Source organism: Erpetoichthys calabaricus, chromosome 5 (assembly GCF_900747795.2).
Source record: "Erpetoichthys calabaricus chromosome 5, fErpCal1.3, whole genome shotgun sequence".
Classification (NCBI taxonomy): domain Eukaryota; kingdom Metazoa; phylum Chordata; class Cladistia; order Polypteriformes; family Polypteridae; genus Erpetoichthys; species Erpetoichthys calabaricus.
In genome coordinates, this window is record NC_041398.2 from 35822653 (window position 1) to 35836242 (window position 13590).

The 13590-nt window shown below is 40.8% G+C and overlaps 1 protein-coding gene across 1 annotated transcript in view; it reads right to left on the reverse strand.

Annotated features, from left to right (window-relative positions):
• Positions 1 to 4072: 4072 nt before the first annotated feature.
• paip2b (poly(A) binding protein interacting protein 2B) overlaps positions 4073 to 13590 on the reverse strand; it is a 40752-nt gene continuing 31234 nt past the window's right edge. The window contains exons 2-4 of the mRNA XM_028801449.2: positions 5961 to 6149; positions 5004 to 5177; positions 4073 to 4159 (exon numbers count right to left, since the gene is read on the reverse strand). Coding sequence (XP_028657282.1) covers positions 4103 to 4159; positions 5004 to 5177; positions 5961 to 6101 — 372 coding nt within the window. The 5' untranslated portion in view covers positions 6102 to 6149 and the 3' untranslated portion in view covers positions 4073 to 4102. The remainder of the gene's footprint in view (positions 4160 to 5003; positions 5178 to 5960; positions 6150 to 13590) is intronic.

Genomic DNA, 13590 nt, shown 5'->3' on the forward strand with positions numbered 1-13590 from the left:
GCACTTACAATATTGTGTAGTTTTTGAAGTTCTTTACAAACAGTACATTTCCAAGTGAAATAATATAAAAATGGGTGGCATGGTGGCGCAGTGGGTAGCGCTGCTACCTCACAGTTGTGAGACCTGAGTTCGCTTCCCGGGTCCTCCCTGCGTGGAGTTTGCATGTTCCCCCCGTGTCTATGTGGGTTTCCTCCGGGCGCTCCGGTTTCCTCCCACAGTCCAAAGACATGCAGGTTAGGTGGATTGGCGATTCTAAATTGGCCCTAGTGTGTGGTGGGTTTGTGTCCTGCGGTGGGTTGGCACCCTGCCCGGGATTGGTTCCTGCCTTGTGCCGTGTTGGCTGGGATTGGCTCCAGCAGATCCCCGTGACCCTGTGTTCGGATTCAGCGGGTTGGAAAATGGATGGATAATATAAAAATTGCCATCAACTGACACGGTACTGGTTGTTGTTGGTTGTGGAGGTTTATGCTTAACTGCAGTTCAATATTCGTAAAAATGTTTGAAAGTATTACCTGTTAGGAGAGCGATGATCTCTGCTGAAATCTCATGCTGCAGTGGACCAAAATGGACAGCCATTGATCTTGATCGTTTGCTGGTAAATTGTCATAAAAATACTGAATCATTACAACCTGTAGAGAATGCAGCTGTGAGGTTGTTTTTTGCATAACACATATTCAGAGTTCATGAACATTCACTTCACTGTATGCACAAGTCACAGCTGCAGTGATAGTGTAACTTGTATGGTTCAGTCTCATGCGGCCAAAGAAATGAGCTGCTGTGACAAATTCATGCAGGGCACTGTCACCATCTGTTGGGGCAACATGAGACACAAGTGGATACCTTACACTAACTTGTACTGGGGATCGGTTTTGTGATCATGGGTGCTTCTGGAAAGTATAAAATACACCATTTGAAGTAAACCCATTCAAAGTACATTTGAAACAGTAAACTAATCCAAAGAATGCTTTCAAGGAATGCGTACCAAATTTATTTGGGGTGGCTGAAAAGTAAACCGCTTTTCTAGAATATTACCAGCAGATTGCCGGTGACACTCCACTCTGCATGCCAAATACTCTGAGCACTCCTCAGCTTAAGAAGTATTTTGTTGATTTCCTTCCCAAGACAGCTCTAAATATCAGCAAGTATCCATCATGTCAGCCACTGATACTTTTTCAGGTTTGGCTCTTGGGAAGCCGGTGCCTGTCCTGATAGCAGGAACCGGTACTAGGTGAGGTGTCAATATCTACTAGTACCAGAAATACATGAATCTTGGATCTTTTGCTTCCACTTCCTCAAAGAAGCTAAATAATGTTCTGCTCATGCAAAGTAGAGTCGGGGTGAATGTGGCCCCTATTGTGCAGCAGTGCACACCTTCCTGCAATGCTAGACTGCCTCTTAAATCTTTAAAAGTACGTACTGCCGGGACTTGTTATCCAGTGCTAGTAAAGCTGCAGTCCAGATATTTCCAATTATATCTCACAAATAGTTCCTGTCTTCCATCTATCCACTCTGTGAACTTGTTTAGTCTGTTATAAGGACCTGATCTACTGTACCACACAGCTTTTTAATGGGCATGTGAAGTATTCCTTGCATAGATAATCCATTCAACAGAATGTAAACAATGCTGTAAAGGGAAAAAAAAAAGGGTGGAAGGCGAGTTAGGAGTTTACATGCGACCTGCTCGTGTTTGTATGCCGTCGTCCAAACGCAGTAGTGCACTCACAACGGTGTATGTCCATTTTCAGAGCTTACCAGTTTCAACAAGCAATGGCACCTGCTGAATCACACCTCTGTACTTCCCCCAGTGCTGAACTCTTTCCGCCTTCATATTCTCATACATATGATAGGTTTATGGGGTCAACTGTCACATTTACAGTGAAGTGAAATTCTTTCATGCTTGTGTTAGACTACATGAAACACTGACAGCCTCTGGTGCCACAATTAGTGAGCAGAACTACCACACCTTAAAACTTCTGTCTTCCTTACCTGAAACTCCTAAACCTAGAACATTACCTCAACGTACCCTTGTTTAATGAAAATGTTTATGACGGGTGGTGCAGTGGTAGTGCTGTTGCCTCACAAGAATACGGCCAAGATTCACACCTTCTGTGCCCTGTGTGGAGTCTACATGGGTTTCCTCTCCTGTTCCAAGATGGGCAGAATAGGTGAAACGGCAATGTGGGTTGGTGTTCACTCTGTGATAGAATGCCATCCTGGCCAGGGACTGATCCTGCCTTGTTCCCGATGCTTGCTGGGATAGGATCCATCTTCACTGTAGTTGTGCTCTGGGTAAGTGGGATTAGAAGATAGATGGATGTGTTTGGCAACAGCAAGAACTCCCTCAGGCCCCTGCCACTCATCCACTTCACATCCTCACACACAAAATGTACGGCCTTCAAGTCAAAAAGAAATCCAGTTGAGCTAAAACACAACTAAACGAGCTACAATGAATTCCACTTGAATTGCCAGAAAACGGCCTCATGATCCATATACTTACACTGAAGTGTCCTGTCAGGGAGGGAGCCAATACTGTGTTTATGAAACAGCTATGACAAAAGTATTACAGCTGTCACCCTCATCACACACAGAAAACCAATTGCCTGTCATTTATGAGTCAACTGTGGGGGACAGGCAGGTGTACGATTTCAACTCAAGAGTTGACAACTGACCAGGTCAAAATGGACATACCACACACAGGGCTAGCAACTGAGCCTAGAGTTTGGCTGGACTAAGTTGCTAGTTATTTATGGCTACCAAGACCATTCTAGCAACACACACACACAGTAAAGCATGTATACATGTGCATGTGTGGACACAGGTGCAGGATTTTTATTTCCTACCCAAAAAAAAAAAAAGCTTCCAAAATGTTTTCCAACAACTATTTTTTGCCTATACCTCAGCACAGATTCAACTGTAATGACACAACAAGACTGCAGATTTACTTGGTAAACCATTTGCTACAATTGGTCAGAAAACATAACCAGTACACATGTTATAATGACACATCCAGAGCAGACCTCCTTTTCACTTTCTAAGAAATCCATTGGTTTCTGTAATTAATCCAGTTCTGTATCAACTAGAACACTGAATTCTTACCCCTTGTAATTTAGTAACTGATGGCTAGCAAGGTACTTTATTAAAAGTGTCGATGCTAAAACAATTCATACATTCGTGAAGCAAATCCTCATCTTAACACTCAGCCTCCCAGAGTTCTTAGCATATCCAACAATCCTGTACAGCGAGAGGCAATGGGCCCTCCATTGATGCATTTCTTACCAGGTGTAAAGAGCAGCTTTGGCTCTTTTCTGTTATGTCTGTGACAAAACTACAGGCCAAACTGCCATTACACTATCTACTGATAGTATCTATGGCATGTTAGGTGCTGGTTGCAAATTATACTCACCCATGTCAGTCCCTTTTAAGTCAGCTGCCTGCAGGCAGCTGGGAGAATTTGGTAGTCTGTATATAAAATGACGAATACAATGCGAGTACATCACCAAAAGTATGTGTCAGTTTTACTTTACCTTCTTAACACCCACAATTGAGTCAAAGCTAGTTGAGAAACAAGAAACTATCATTTTTGGTGCCTTTTATTATTACACTTTACGGTACCTTCTTTTAGAAGTTTGAATGAACCACAGGCTTTATGCAATTCCTCCAATGTTTCATGATATTTAGAGTTTCAGATAAAACAGACCAGATTCCCCAGGTTTGGCTCTGCCTTGCCCCAGGAACATAAAAATGAAGCCATCTTGAAAATGTCTTATTCCCTGTGTAAATTGGTATCTATGCTGCAGACTCACTTTTTTGCCTGTGCGTACAAAGCTTCAGTGTCCCATAGCCTGTGCATAAACTGCATTGTTACTTAATTCTCTTAAACTTGTGTGAAGACTGCCCACCCATTCTCCATATCAAAAAGAGACAATACAAGAAAGAAAAAAAGAAAAAAAAAATCTGGAGTTTCATTGTGGCCCAAAATCCCACTCAAAAAGGTTGTGTGCAGTGTGCCTGATGTTATACCAGACAGTGTCTTGCCTTTTCTTCCCCGATTTTTTTTTTGTTTGTTTGTTTGTTTTTATTTTTTGTGACAATTCCAGATCTTCTAATACTTGACTCCAGGTACAAATTCTTTTGCCTCGGGATTTAAACTGCTTTTACGCTGTGGATAAAGACAAACAAAACACACATTAGGAAGATGAGTACATAATGACAAAATATTTGCTTAAAACTTACTTCAAATAATGCAATGCAAAGCTCTGTAATTATTCATACAGAAGGACCTTCAGGCAATAAAGAAATGGACAGCAAATCTGGATATGGAAAATTTAAAGGAATATATAAAGCTGCACTTCCACCAAGAGTAAAAAACAGAATGGAGGTCATCTCACAGGTGTGAATAAAGGCAGAGTCATGGCTCTGAAGCTAAGGATCTGCACTGGTATCCAGAAGGCTGCTGGCTCAAATCCCATTACTGCCAAAAGGGATCCTCCTCTGCTGGGTCCTTGAGCAAGGCCCTTAATCTGCAGTTGCTCCAGGGGCACTGTACAATGGCTGACCCTGCATTCTGACCCCAAGGGTATGTGAAAAGTGAATTCCTAATACAAAAAATTGTATAAGATAAATAAAGTAAAAATATATATTATATATACATATACACACACACACACACACACACACACATAGAGGCAGACCTTGGTTGAGGACGTCCGACATGTGCATAAGCCACTGCCCTCAATTCCATAAATCGTCTTATAATAAATTCTAATTTGTGATAAATTCAATCAAATATAGTGACTTAAAAATAAATTGTTCTAATTTTAAGCAAAACTCTTTATATATGTTATCACTGTACTTTTTTTTTTTTTTTTTTCCTAAGCAAATTAGATGTGGTCCTAGTTCTGGGGTGGGTTGGAGACGTGTAACATGACAAATACTTCCTGCATGTATGTGCTCTCCAAAGGTTTTCTGTCATTTCAGACATATGTGTTGCTAAGGAAACTCACCACAATTTCCTGCTTTTCAGTGTCGCTGACCGACAGCCCATTAAGCTGCTGCTGGATCTGTCCCATCCCCGCAGGTAGATCCCGCGCTGGAATGAACCAGTCCTGGTCTTCTTCATCAAGCATTTCCTGAAAACAGCGCTCAAGGAACTCCTGTTCTAACAGCTCCTCCTCTACCTAAGGAGAGATTCAAGTGACAAAACCAGACTTGTCAAGGTCAGCTTTTAGGTTAAAATGGTCATAAAGTTCACAACACAGATATTTCACTCTTCAAATAAAAACTACATTGACATTGCTGCCGAGTTACTATATCCTTCTTTGTGTTAAATTAAAATGCATTATAAACAAAGATAAACTACAGAGCTGATCCTAACAGAATAGAATCTATTGAGATTATTTGAAAAGAATGAAAAAGGGTAGTAAACCTGTTTTAATGCAACTACTTCAAACACCTGAATGTATGTTCTTTGTAGTTTTATAATATACACACATTTACAGTGCATCCGGAAAGTATTCACAGCGCATCACTTTTTCCACATTTTGTTATGTTACAGCCTTATTCCAAAATGGATTAAATTCATTTTTTTCCTCAGAATTCTACACACAACACCCCATAATGACAACGTGAAAAAAGTTTACTTGAGGTTTTTGCAAATTTATTATTTATTTATTATTTATTTATAATTCTTTTTAGTTAGCCAATAAAAGGTGTCATTTTGCTTGGCTGTTCTTTAGTAGGTAATGAAATAGTAATTTCACATTTTCAAAATAAATAATTTATTATAATGAACAATATTTACTAACTTATCACCTTTATTTAAGGATTCAAAGTGACTCCCTAAAGAAGTACTATATACAGCAGTGTGTGTGTGTGTATATATTACAAAACATATACATACATACACACAGAGTATATACATACACATATCTCGCCAACACCACCTTATACTTTTGACTAACCTGCCTGTTATAGTCCTCCTCGTTTTCCATCCACATGTACTCCTCAAAAGGGTTAGAATTGCCTTCACCATGGCCATTGGTCACGAGTTCTTCCTTTGTTACAGGTGTATTTGCTGGAGTCTTTGCAACAGGCCCGTTCATTTTACTGAGATCTGCTGGCCACAAAAGGAGGCAAGGAAGCTATATACGCTTAAAGAAAAGAAAAAAAGAAAAATAAATTGGTGATTTCCTGTACAACTGACTGTGTAGATACTTAACTACAATTACCATTGCCAGCCTGTCTTATTGCAAGGAATTTCATAAAACCTACAATGTAATCCTTACAGAGTTGCAAAGGGGGCTCAGAAGGTTGGTAACAGGTTACAATGCAAACTTCTATTACTTTTAAACATTTACAGGTAACAGATATGATTCTATGAAACATTAATAAAGCAACAGCATTAACCCCTTTAATGGACGCATGTCTTTAGACGCGCTCCAAGGACGACGCTGAATTGGGAATCCCATCTATAGACGCGCTTAATAAAAAGATTTTTTCCTCCTCGGGGAATGAGTCTATGGATGCAGTTCCTTCGGATCTGTGCTCTGCATGGTTCTGCCATCTACTGTGATTTTTTTTGAATTCAGTAGTCATAGTGGCAGAGGTACAGACATCCTTTACTTGGGTGAAAGTTTTATGGTAGTTTCGAGTCCAAAGAACACCCAATGGTACTTTTTCCTTCACTTGCCCTTGATAATATTTATAAAGGGAAAAGAATTTAGTTTTGGTATTTATTTTTAGTGGACAAATGTCTTTCTTTTAGCAGTGTTACTTCGCAGTTTTTATCGTGCACAAATTTACAAGCGTGTTTTGAACATTTGAAATTTCTTTGATTACCACTCTTATTTTGCAAGTGGTAATTCAGTTAGTAGTTTTGCCCGTGTTTTGGTGCTTTATAAGTTTCTTTTTTGAGATTTGCTCCTTCTGTGTAGCAATTTGACATGTGTTACCCATTATTTATGATAATGATGCATATAGTGACGGCGGACTAGTTTCTCTAAAAATGTATAAAATCAAGCCTCTCTTTGACCACTGCATTCAAAAAAATTATTTATTCAGTCAACAGTCAATAATTAGGAAATCCTTTATGTGATTTATGCTTTAATTTGATAAACTGAGTTTTTTCTTTGTTTGCTGCATTTATATATTTACCTATTGTTTTGTCTTGGTAGAGTAATATATATTGCTCTACTTTCCCCTATTGTATTATTAATATGTAGCCTTTGTCAGAATACCTAATTTCACAGACTTAACACTGTTTATAAGGTATTATTGTATATAACTTATCCCCACCTTCCCTTCTATATCTATAACATCAGGCAATTAGATGTGGTAAAAAGACAAGCAGAAATTAAGTTACACATAAAACAATGTATTATTGGTAATATTCATAAATAATAATAAAATGCAAAATATATTTGAATATTGGCAACCATGCAACCTGATTAAATGGTGATATTTAGGCGGCACACAGACTTGTAGTTACTTAAATGTCTCTAGTTAAGGCATCATTGGTGCTCAGCTTTCAGCCACATGTCTGTTCAAAATGGCTGCTGAGCTGTGCTCTTATTTGTGTTGTCTTCATCACAGGTTAGCAAGAGAGATGCTTCTTTCAGATGTTGGTTAGTAAGAGAGAGAGGGTGAGGTTAAATAAGTAAATATATAGATTTTCTGTCCAACCCCTACAGCCAATAGGGCGTCGTACTACTTAAAGGCTTCTGAACCAAGCCAATCCCAAACAGCCATACCTCAGACCAATGGGGGAATAGAACATCTTAACACCTGCCCCCAAACCATATGTTAAAGTACACCTTAGAAATGACTTTATCAAAGAAACACTCGGCAAACTGGTTTAAAACACATCACCCGAATCTTGTCGTAAAATTCAAATAATTCCTAAATGGGGGGGGGGGGGGGGGGTTGGTGGTTAAACACTAAATTACTTTGCTTTGCCCAAATTAGAAATAAAGACATACAAAACATTTATCAAGTTATATGTAAAATCTCACATCACAACACCTATAAATTTAGTTATCATTTTTCCATAAATAGAAGAGTATTTTATGCTTGTACATGAAAAACCAAGCTCCTTTTTCCAATGTAAGTACCTTGAGAGAAACTAAAAAACCGGTTTTGTGCTGGCGGCCAGACAGTTATTCATATAGCAAATAACAAGTGGAATAGTCTCATTACACAGAGAATGAGGAAGTAGTGGTATATATACAAAATGGATTTATATATTTACCATGCAACTGTATTATCAAATATTTGAAAACAATATTGAGAGAGGGATGCTACCACATCCTTCAGCTGTTGTTTTCTCTATATTTTAACATTTGAGTAAGCAGCTTGTTGTTGCTGCTGCTGGCTCACTTGTTCACAGGCATTCTGTGGGTTAACAACTGAATGACGTCCTACCGGATATCATCACCTTTGAAAGCTTTCTCCAAAAACTAAGACACCTAGACACAGCTAGAGAGATAAAACCTGAGCCTCAGACAAGAAGCCTAACCTGGTTTCTGTAGTATGAGAGACTCTTTATGATGCTAAATGTGCTGCCTTCACAGCTGACCATTTTAAGGGGTAAACTCAACACTATGACCAGTTAATGCAGAAAGCCAGGTAACTCAACAGGGTTCATGTACTTTACCTTCCACACACCAAAAACAAAACAGCTGCATCTTCATCACAGAGTCAGTGATGTCAAACGAATAAGCAGCACTCTAAATTTAAAGTACGGTACATTATCCCCTAAGCCATATTGCCTGCAATTTAACCCACTGCTCTCAAAGCAGTACACACTTACAAGACAACTGTCTGTTATTTAATGCACAACAAATTTAAACAAATACTAGAAAATTTACCTTTATATAAAACATTCATTTTCTATTGTTACTCTTAGAAGGTTTTTGGTCTTACAGTGTGTTTGTCATTAGTTAGTACTGATTTTAGTTAGTATTGATATTGAAGTTAGTATTAAGGTAATCTCTGTTGATATTGTGGACATACAGTAGTTTGAGTTGCCTTGGAAAAACTAATGACCAACCTCTCTACACCACACTGTAGTATCTTTCTTTTTCGTTCTTTTGTCTATCTCCGTTATTAGTGTTCTGCTTCTGACTTGTCACAAGTGTAGATTCCTAAGAGATAACAATTTGCTGTTAAAATGTTGGCCATTGATCATTTCTCTCTCACTGCATGACATCTCTTGTGACTTTCTCCTGCATTTCCCAGAACGATAAAATTTCATAGATAGCTTCAGACAACTGCACCAATGTTAAAGTAAATCAATTTCTCCTTTGGACAATACTGCCAGCATCTGCGGTACTGCATCCTCATTTGCAGAGGTTGAATGCCCAGTAATGCAGAATACAACCGAGATGACTGTCAAAAGATCTGCATTACTACTGCAACAGGATTACACAGTACAATAAAGTCACTGAATTCATAGCTAAACTAACTCACAGAATAGTATTTTATAAAATAGATTGGCATTCTGCCGTTTATTGTGTAGAATCACTTTTCTTTGAGCATCTTACCTACCCCGAGATGCAGAAAATATGCACAATTCAAGACAGCTCGGATGGCTGAAACTAACACAAACACCAGACAGACTTATTAGGGGTAACCATGACATCTTCTTGACCATGCAACCTGTAAAAGGTCACAATTTCAGTGTCACAAACATTTTTCTGCATATGATGTAGGCCATTGTTTTATCTGGTAGTTTAGCATTTCCCTCCAATCTGCTTAATCATTTCCAATGAAATGTTGCTTGATAGCATGAAGTGGATGGCAAGCCAGTCCATCATAAGGCACACTGAAGCACTCTCACTCATACCGAGCAATCCACAGATAAATGACAAAAACATTCCAGACCAGGTTATGAGTCAAATTTGAGATCCTGGCATTGTAAGGCCAGAATTGTAGGACTACAAAACAACTTTTAAAAACAGCCAAACTAAATAATGTGATTACAAATAAAAGAGTGTAACATTGACTCAGTTTCAGAATCAGAATCAGAATCAGCTTTATTGGCCAAGTATATGTACACATACAAGGAATTGGACTCCGGTTTTACCTAGTATTGTCCCTGATGCTGTGAGATTGACTTAAGTGTTCATGAGAGTGATGGCCTGAGGAAAGAAACTGTTCACATGTCTGGTAGTTTTGGCGTACAGTGCTCTGTAGCGCCTACCAGAGGGAAGAAGTTGAAAAAGGTTGTAACCAGGGTGTGATGGGTCTGCAATGATGTTTTCTGCCCGTTTCCTGACTCGAGATCTGTATAAGTCTTGAATGGAGGGCAGATCAACACCAATGATTTTTTCTGCAATCCTGACTGTCCGTTGAAGTCTGTTCCTGTCCTGTTTTGTGGCTGAGCCAAACCAGACTGTGATAGATGAACAGAGAACAGACTGGATTACTGCAGAGTAAAATTGGATGAGCAGCTCCTGAGGCAGGTTGAACTTTCTGAGCTGGCGCAGGAAGTACAACCTCTGCTGGGCCTTTTTAACAATTGTGTTTATGTTTAGTTCCCACTTTAGGTCCTGGGAAATTGTGGATCCCAGAAACCTAAAGTTTTCCACAGCGGACACAATGCTGTTGAGTAGTGTGAGAGGGGGCAGCACTGGGGGGCTCCTCCTGAAGTCCACTGTCATCTCCACAGTTTTAAGCTTGTTCAGCTCCAGGTTGTTTTGACCGCACCAGAGGGCCAGCTGTTCGACCTCTCGTCTGTATACAGACTCATCACTGTCCTTGATGAGGCCAATGACTGTCATATCATCTGCGAACTTCAGGATTTTAACAGACGGGTCTCTTGAGGTGCAGTCATTTGTGTAGAGGGAGAAGAGCAGAGGAGAGAGGACACATCCCTGGGGGGCGCCAGTGCTGACTGTTCGTGTGCTGGATGTGATTTTTCCCAGTCTCACTTGCTGCTTCCTATCTGTCAGGAAGTTTTTGATCCACTGGGAGATGGGAGCTGGTACAGTGAGCCAAGTGAGTTTGGTGTGGAGGACTTCTGGAATGATAGTGTTGAACGCCGAGCTGAAGTCCACAAACAGGATCCTAGCATATGTCCCTGGAGAGTCGAGATGTTGCAGGATGTAGTGCAGTCCCATGTTGATTGCATCATCCACTGACCTGTTTGCTCGGTAAGCAAACTGTAGGGGGTCAAGCAGGGGGTCTGTAATGTCCTTCAGGTAGGTCAACACCAGTCTTTCAAAGGATTTCATGACCACAGACGTCAGGGCGACTGGCCTGTAGTCATTTAACCCTGCAATGGAGGTTTTCTTTGGAACCGGGATAATTGTGGAACGTTTAAGGCAGGAGGGAACTTCACATAGCTCCAGGGATCTGTTGAAGATCTGTGTAAATATGGGGGCCAGCTGATCAGCACAGACTTTAAGACAGGAGGGTGACACACCATCTGGACCTGGTGCCTTCCTGATCTTCTGTCTCCTGAAGAGCTGACTCACGTCCCCTTCACAGATCCTGAGTGCAGGTATGGTGTCAGTGGGGAGGGGCAGGGGCTTGGTAGTGAGTGCTGGGACTGTATTTAGATTGGCGTGGGTGAGAGGTGTGAAAGAGGGATTATCAAACCTGCAGTAGAACAAATTCAGCTCGTTGGCTAGTTGATGGTTCTCTTCAGTATGGGGGGATGGTTTCCTGTAGTTGGTGATGTCTTTCAAACCTCTCCACACTGATGCAGGGTCGTTGGCTGTAAACCTATTTTCCAGCTTTTCAGTGTAGCACCTCTTTGCTACTCTGATCTCCTTTGTCAATGTGTTTCTGGCTTGATTATACAGGATTCTGTCCCCACTTCTGTAGGCCTTCTCCTTAGCCTTACGAAGCTGCCTGAGTTTTGTAGTAAACCAGGGTTTGTTGTTGTTGTATGTGCGAAAAGTTTTCATGGGCACACACATATCCTCACAAAAACTGACGTAGGATGTCACAGTGTCAGTAAGCTCATCCAGGTCTGTCGCTGCAGACTCAAAAACACTCCAATCAGTACAGTCAAAGCAGGCTTGTAGTTCCAGCTTTGCCTCGTTGGTCCATCTCTTCACCGTTTTCACCACAGGCTTTGCAGATCTTAAGTTCTGCCTGTAAGTCGGGAGAAGATGAACCAAACAGTGGTCAGAGAGTCCCAGGGCAGCACGAGGGACAGAGCGATAAGCATCCTTTAATGTAGTGTAGCAGTGGTCCAGTGTGTTTTTGTCCCTGGTAGGACACTTAATATGCTGACTGAATTTTGGCAGTTCTTGCCTGAGGTTTGCTCTGTTAAAATCACCAAGAACAATGAGCAGGGAGTCCGGGTGTTTGTGCTCCATGTTAGTTATCTGGTCAGCCAGGTGTTGTAATGCTTCACTAACACAGGCCTGAGGTGGGATGTAAACACCAACCAGAATAAACGAGGAAAACTCCCGCGGTGAATAGAACGGTTTACAGTCAATGAAAAAAGACTCTAAGTGAGGGCTGCATGTTTTGATTAGTACTGTGACATCTGTACACCAACCTTCGTTTATGTAGAAACAGATTCCGCCTCCTTTCGTTTTCCCCGAGAGCTCCATGACGCGGTCCGCACGGAGAAGTTGGAAGCTCGGCAGGTATAATGCGCTATCGGGGATGTGCTCACCAAGCCAGGTTTCAGTGAAGCACAGGACAGCAGATCTGGAAAAGTCCGTGTTTATTCTGTTTAACAGAAGCAGTTCGTCCATCTTGTTGGCCAAAGAGCGGACGTTCGCCAGGTGAATTGAAGGGAGCGCAGTTCGAAATCCCCGGTGGCGCAGTTTAACAAGCGCTCCGGCTCGCTTCCCTCGTCGGCGTCTCCTTCTAATTCCGTAAAGGGCAGCTGCTCCTCCGACTAAAAGTTCTGTAAAGTATTCCGTCTGAGTGAAAGACGGTGAAAAAATTTCACCAGCGAATTGACCGATGTGTAAGAGTTCCTCTCTGCTGTATGTGATCAGAGGTGGACAGCTTATCACGGAACAAACAAACAAAAACAGAGAAAGCACCAAGGAACGAGGCACCGAGGCTGCCATCTGCGGCGTCCATTCATTGCAGGCTATGATTGTGCTGAATTGCTTTCTACCACTCAGTAAAATAAAAGAATGTTTGTGCACAATACTACTATTAACAAACTGGCAACATTTTCACAAAATAAAGCAATTCTACTGTGAAATATATTTTTAATGGCCAGAATAAGCTTTTATAATAGATACACTAGACATTGGTCAGAACATGACATTACATTACATACACACACACAGCTCATTTACAGAAGTTCTAATGCTCCACCCTGTTGTCATACCTGTTACTGCTTCACCGATAAAATCGAGCACAGACATATCGGGACGATATTTAGTTTCTACATATGCATCTGTACTGGATGAACCTACACTTTAATGATGCTTTGATTCAAAACATTTCTGCATGTTTAGTACTTTATTTTCCTAGTGTAAAACACCTCACTTTGAAAAGCCAAAAGACCTTTGTTGCACACATCAGGCATTTCTCCTTATTTATCCTTATGCCACAGTGATTGTGTGATAGACCAATTACACTGGGAGAGTTTGCAGATAAGCATTTGCAATT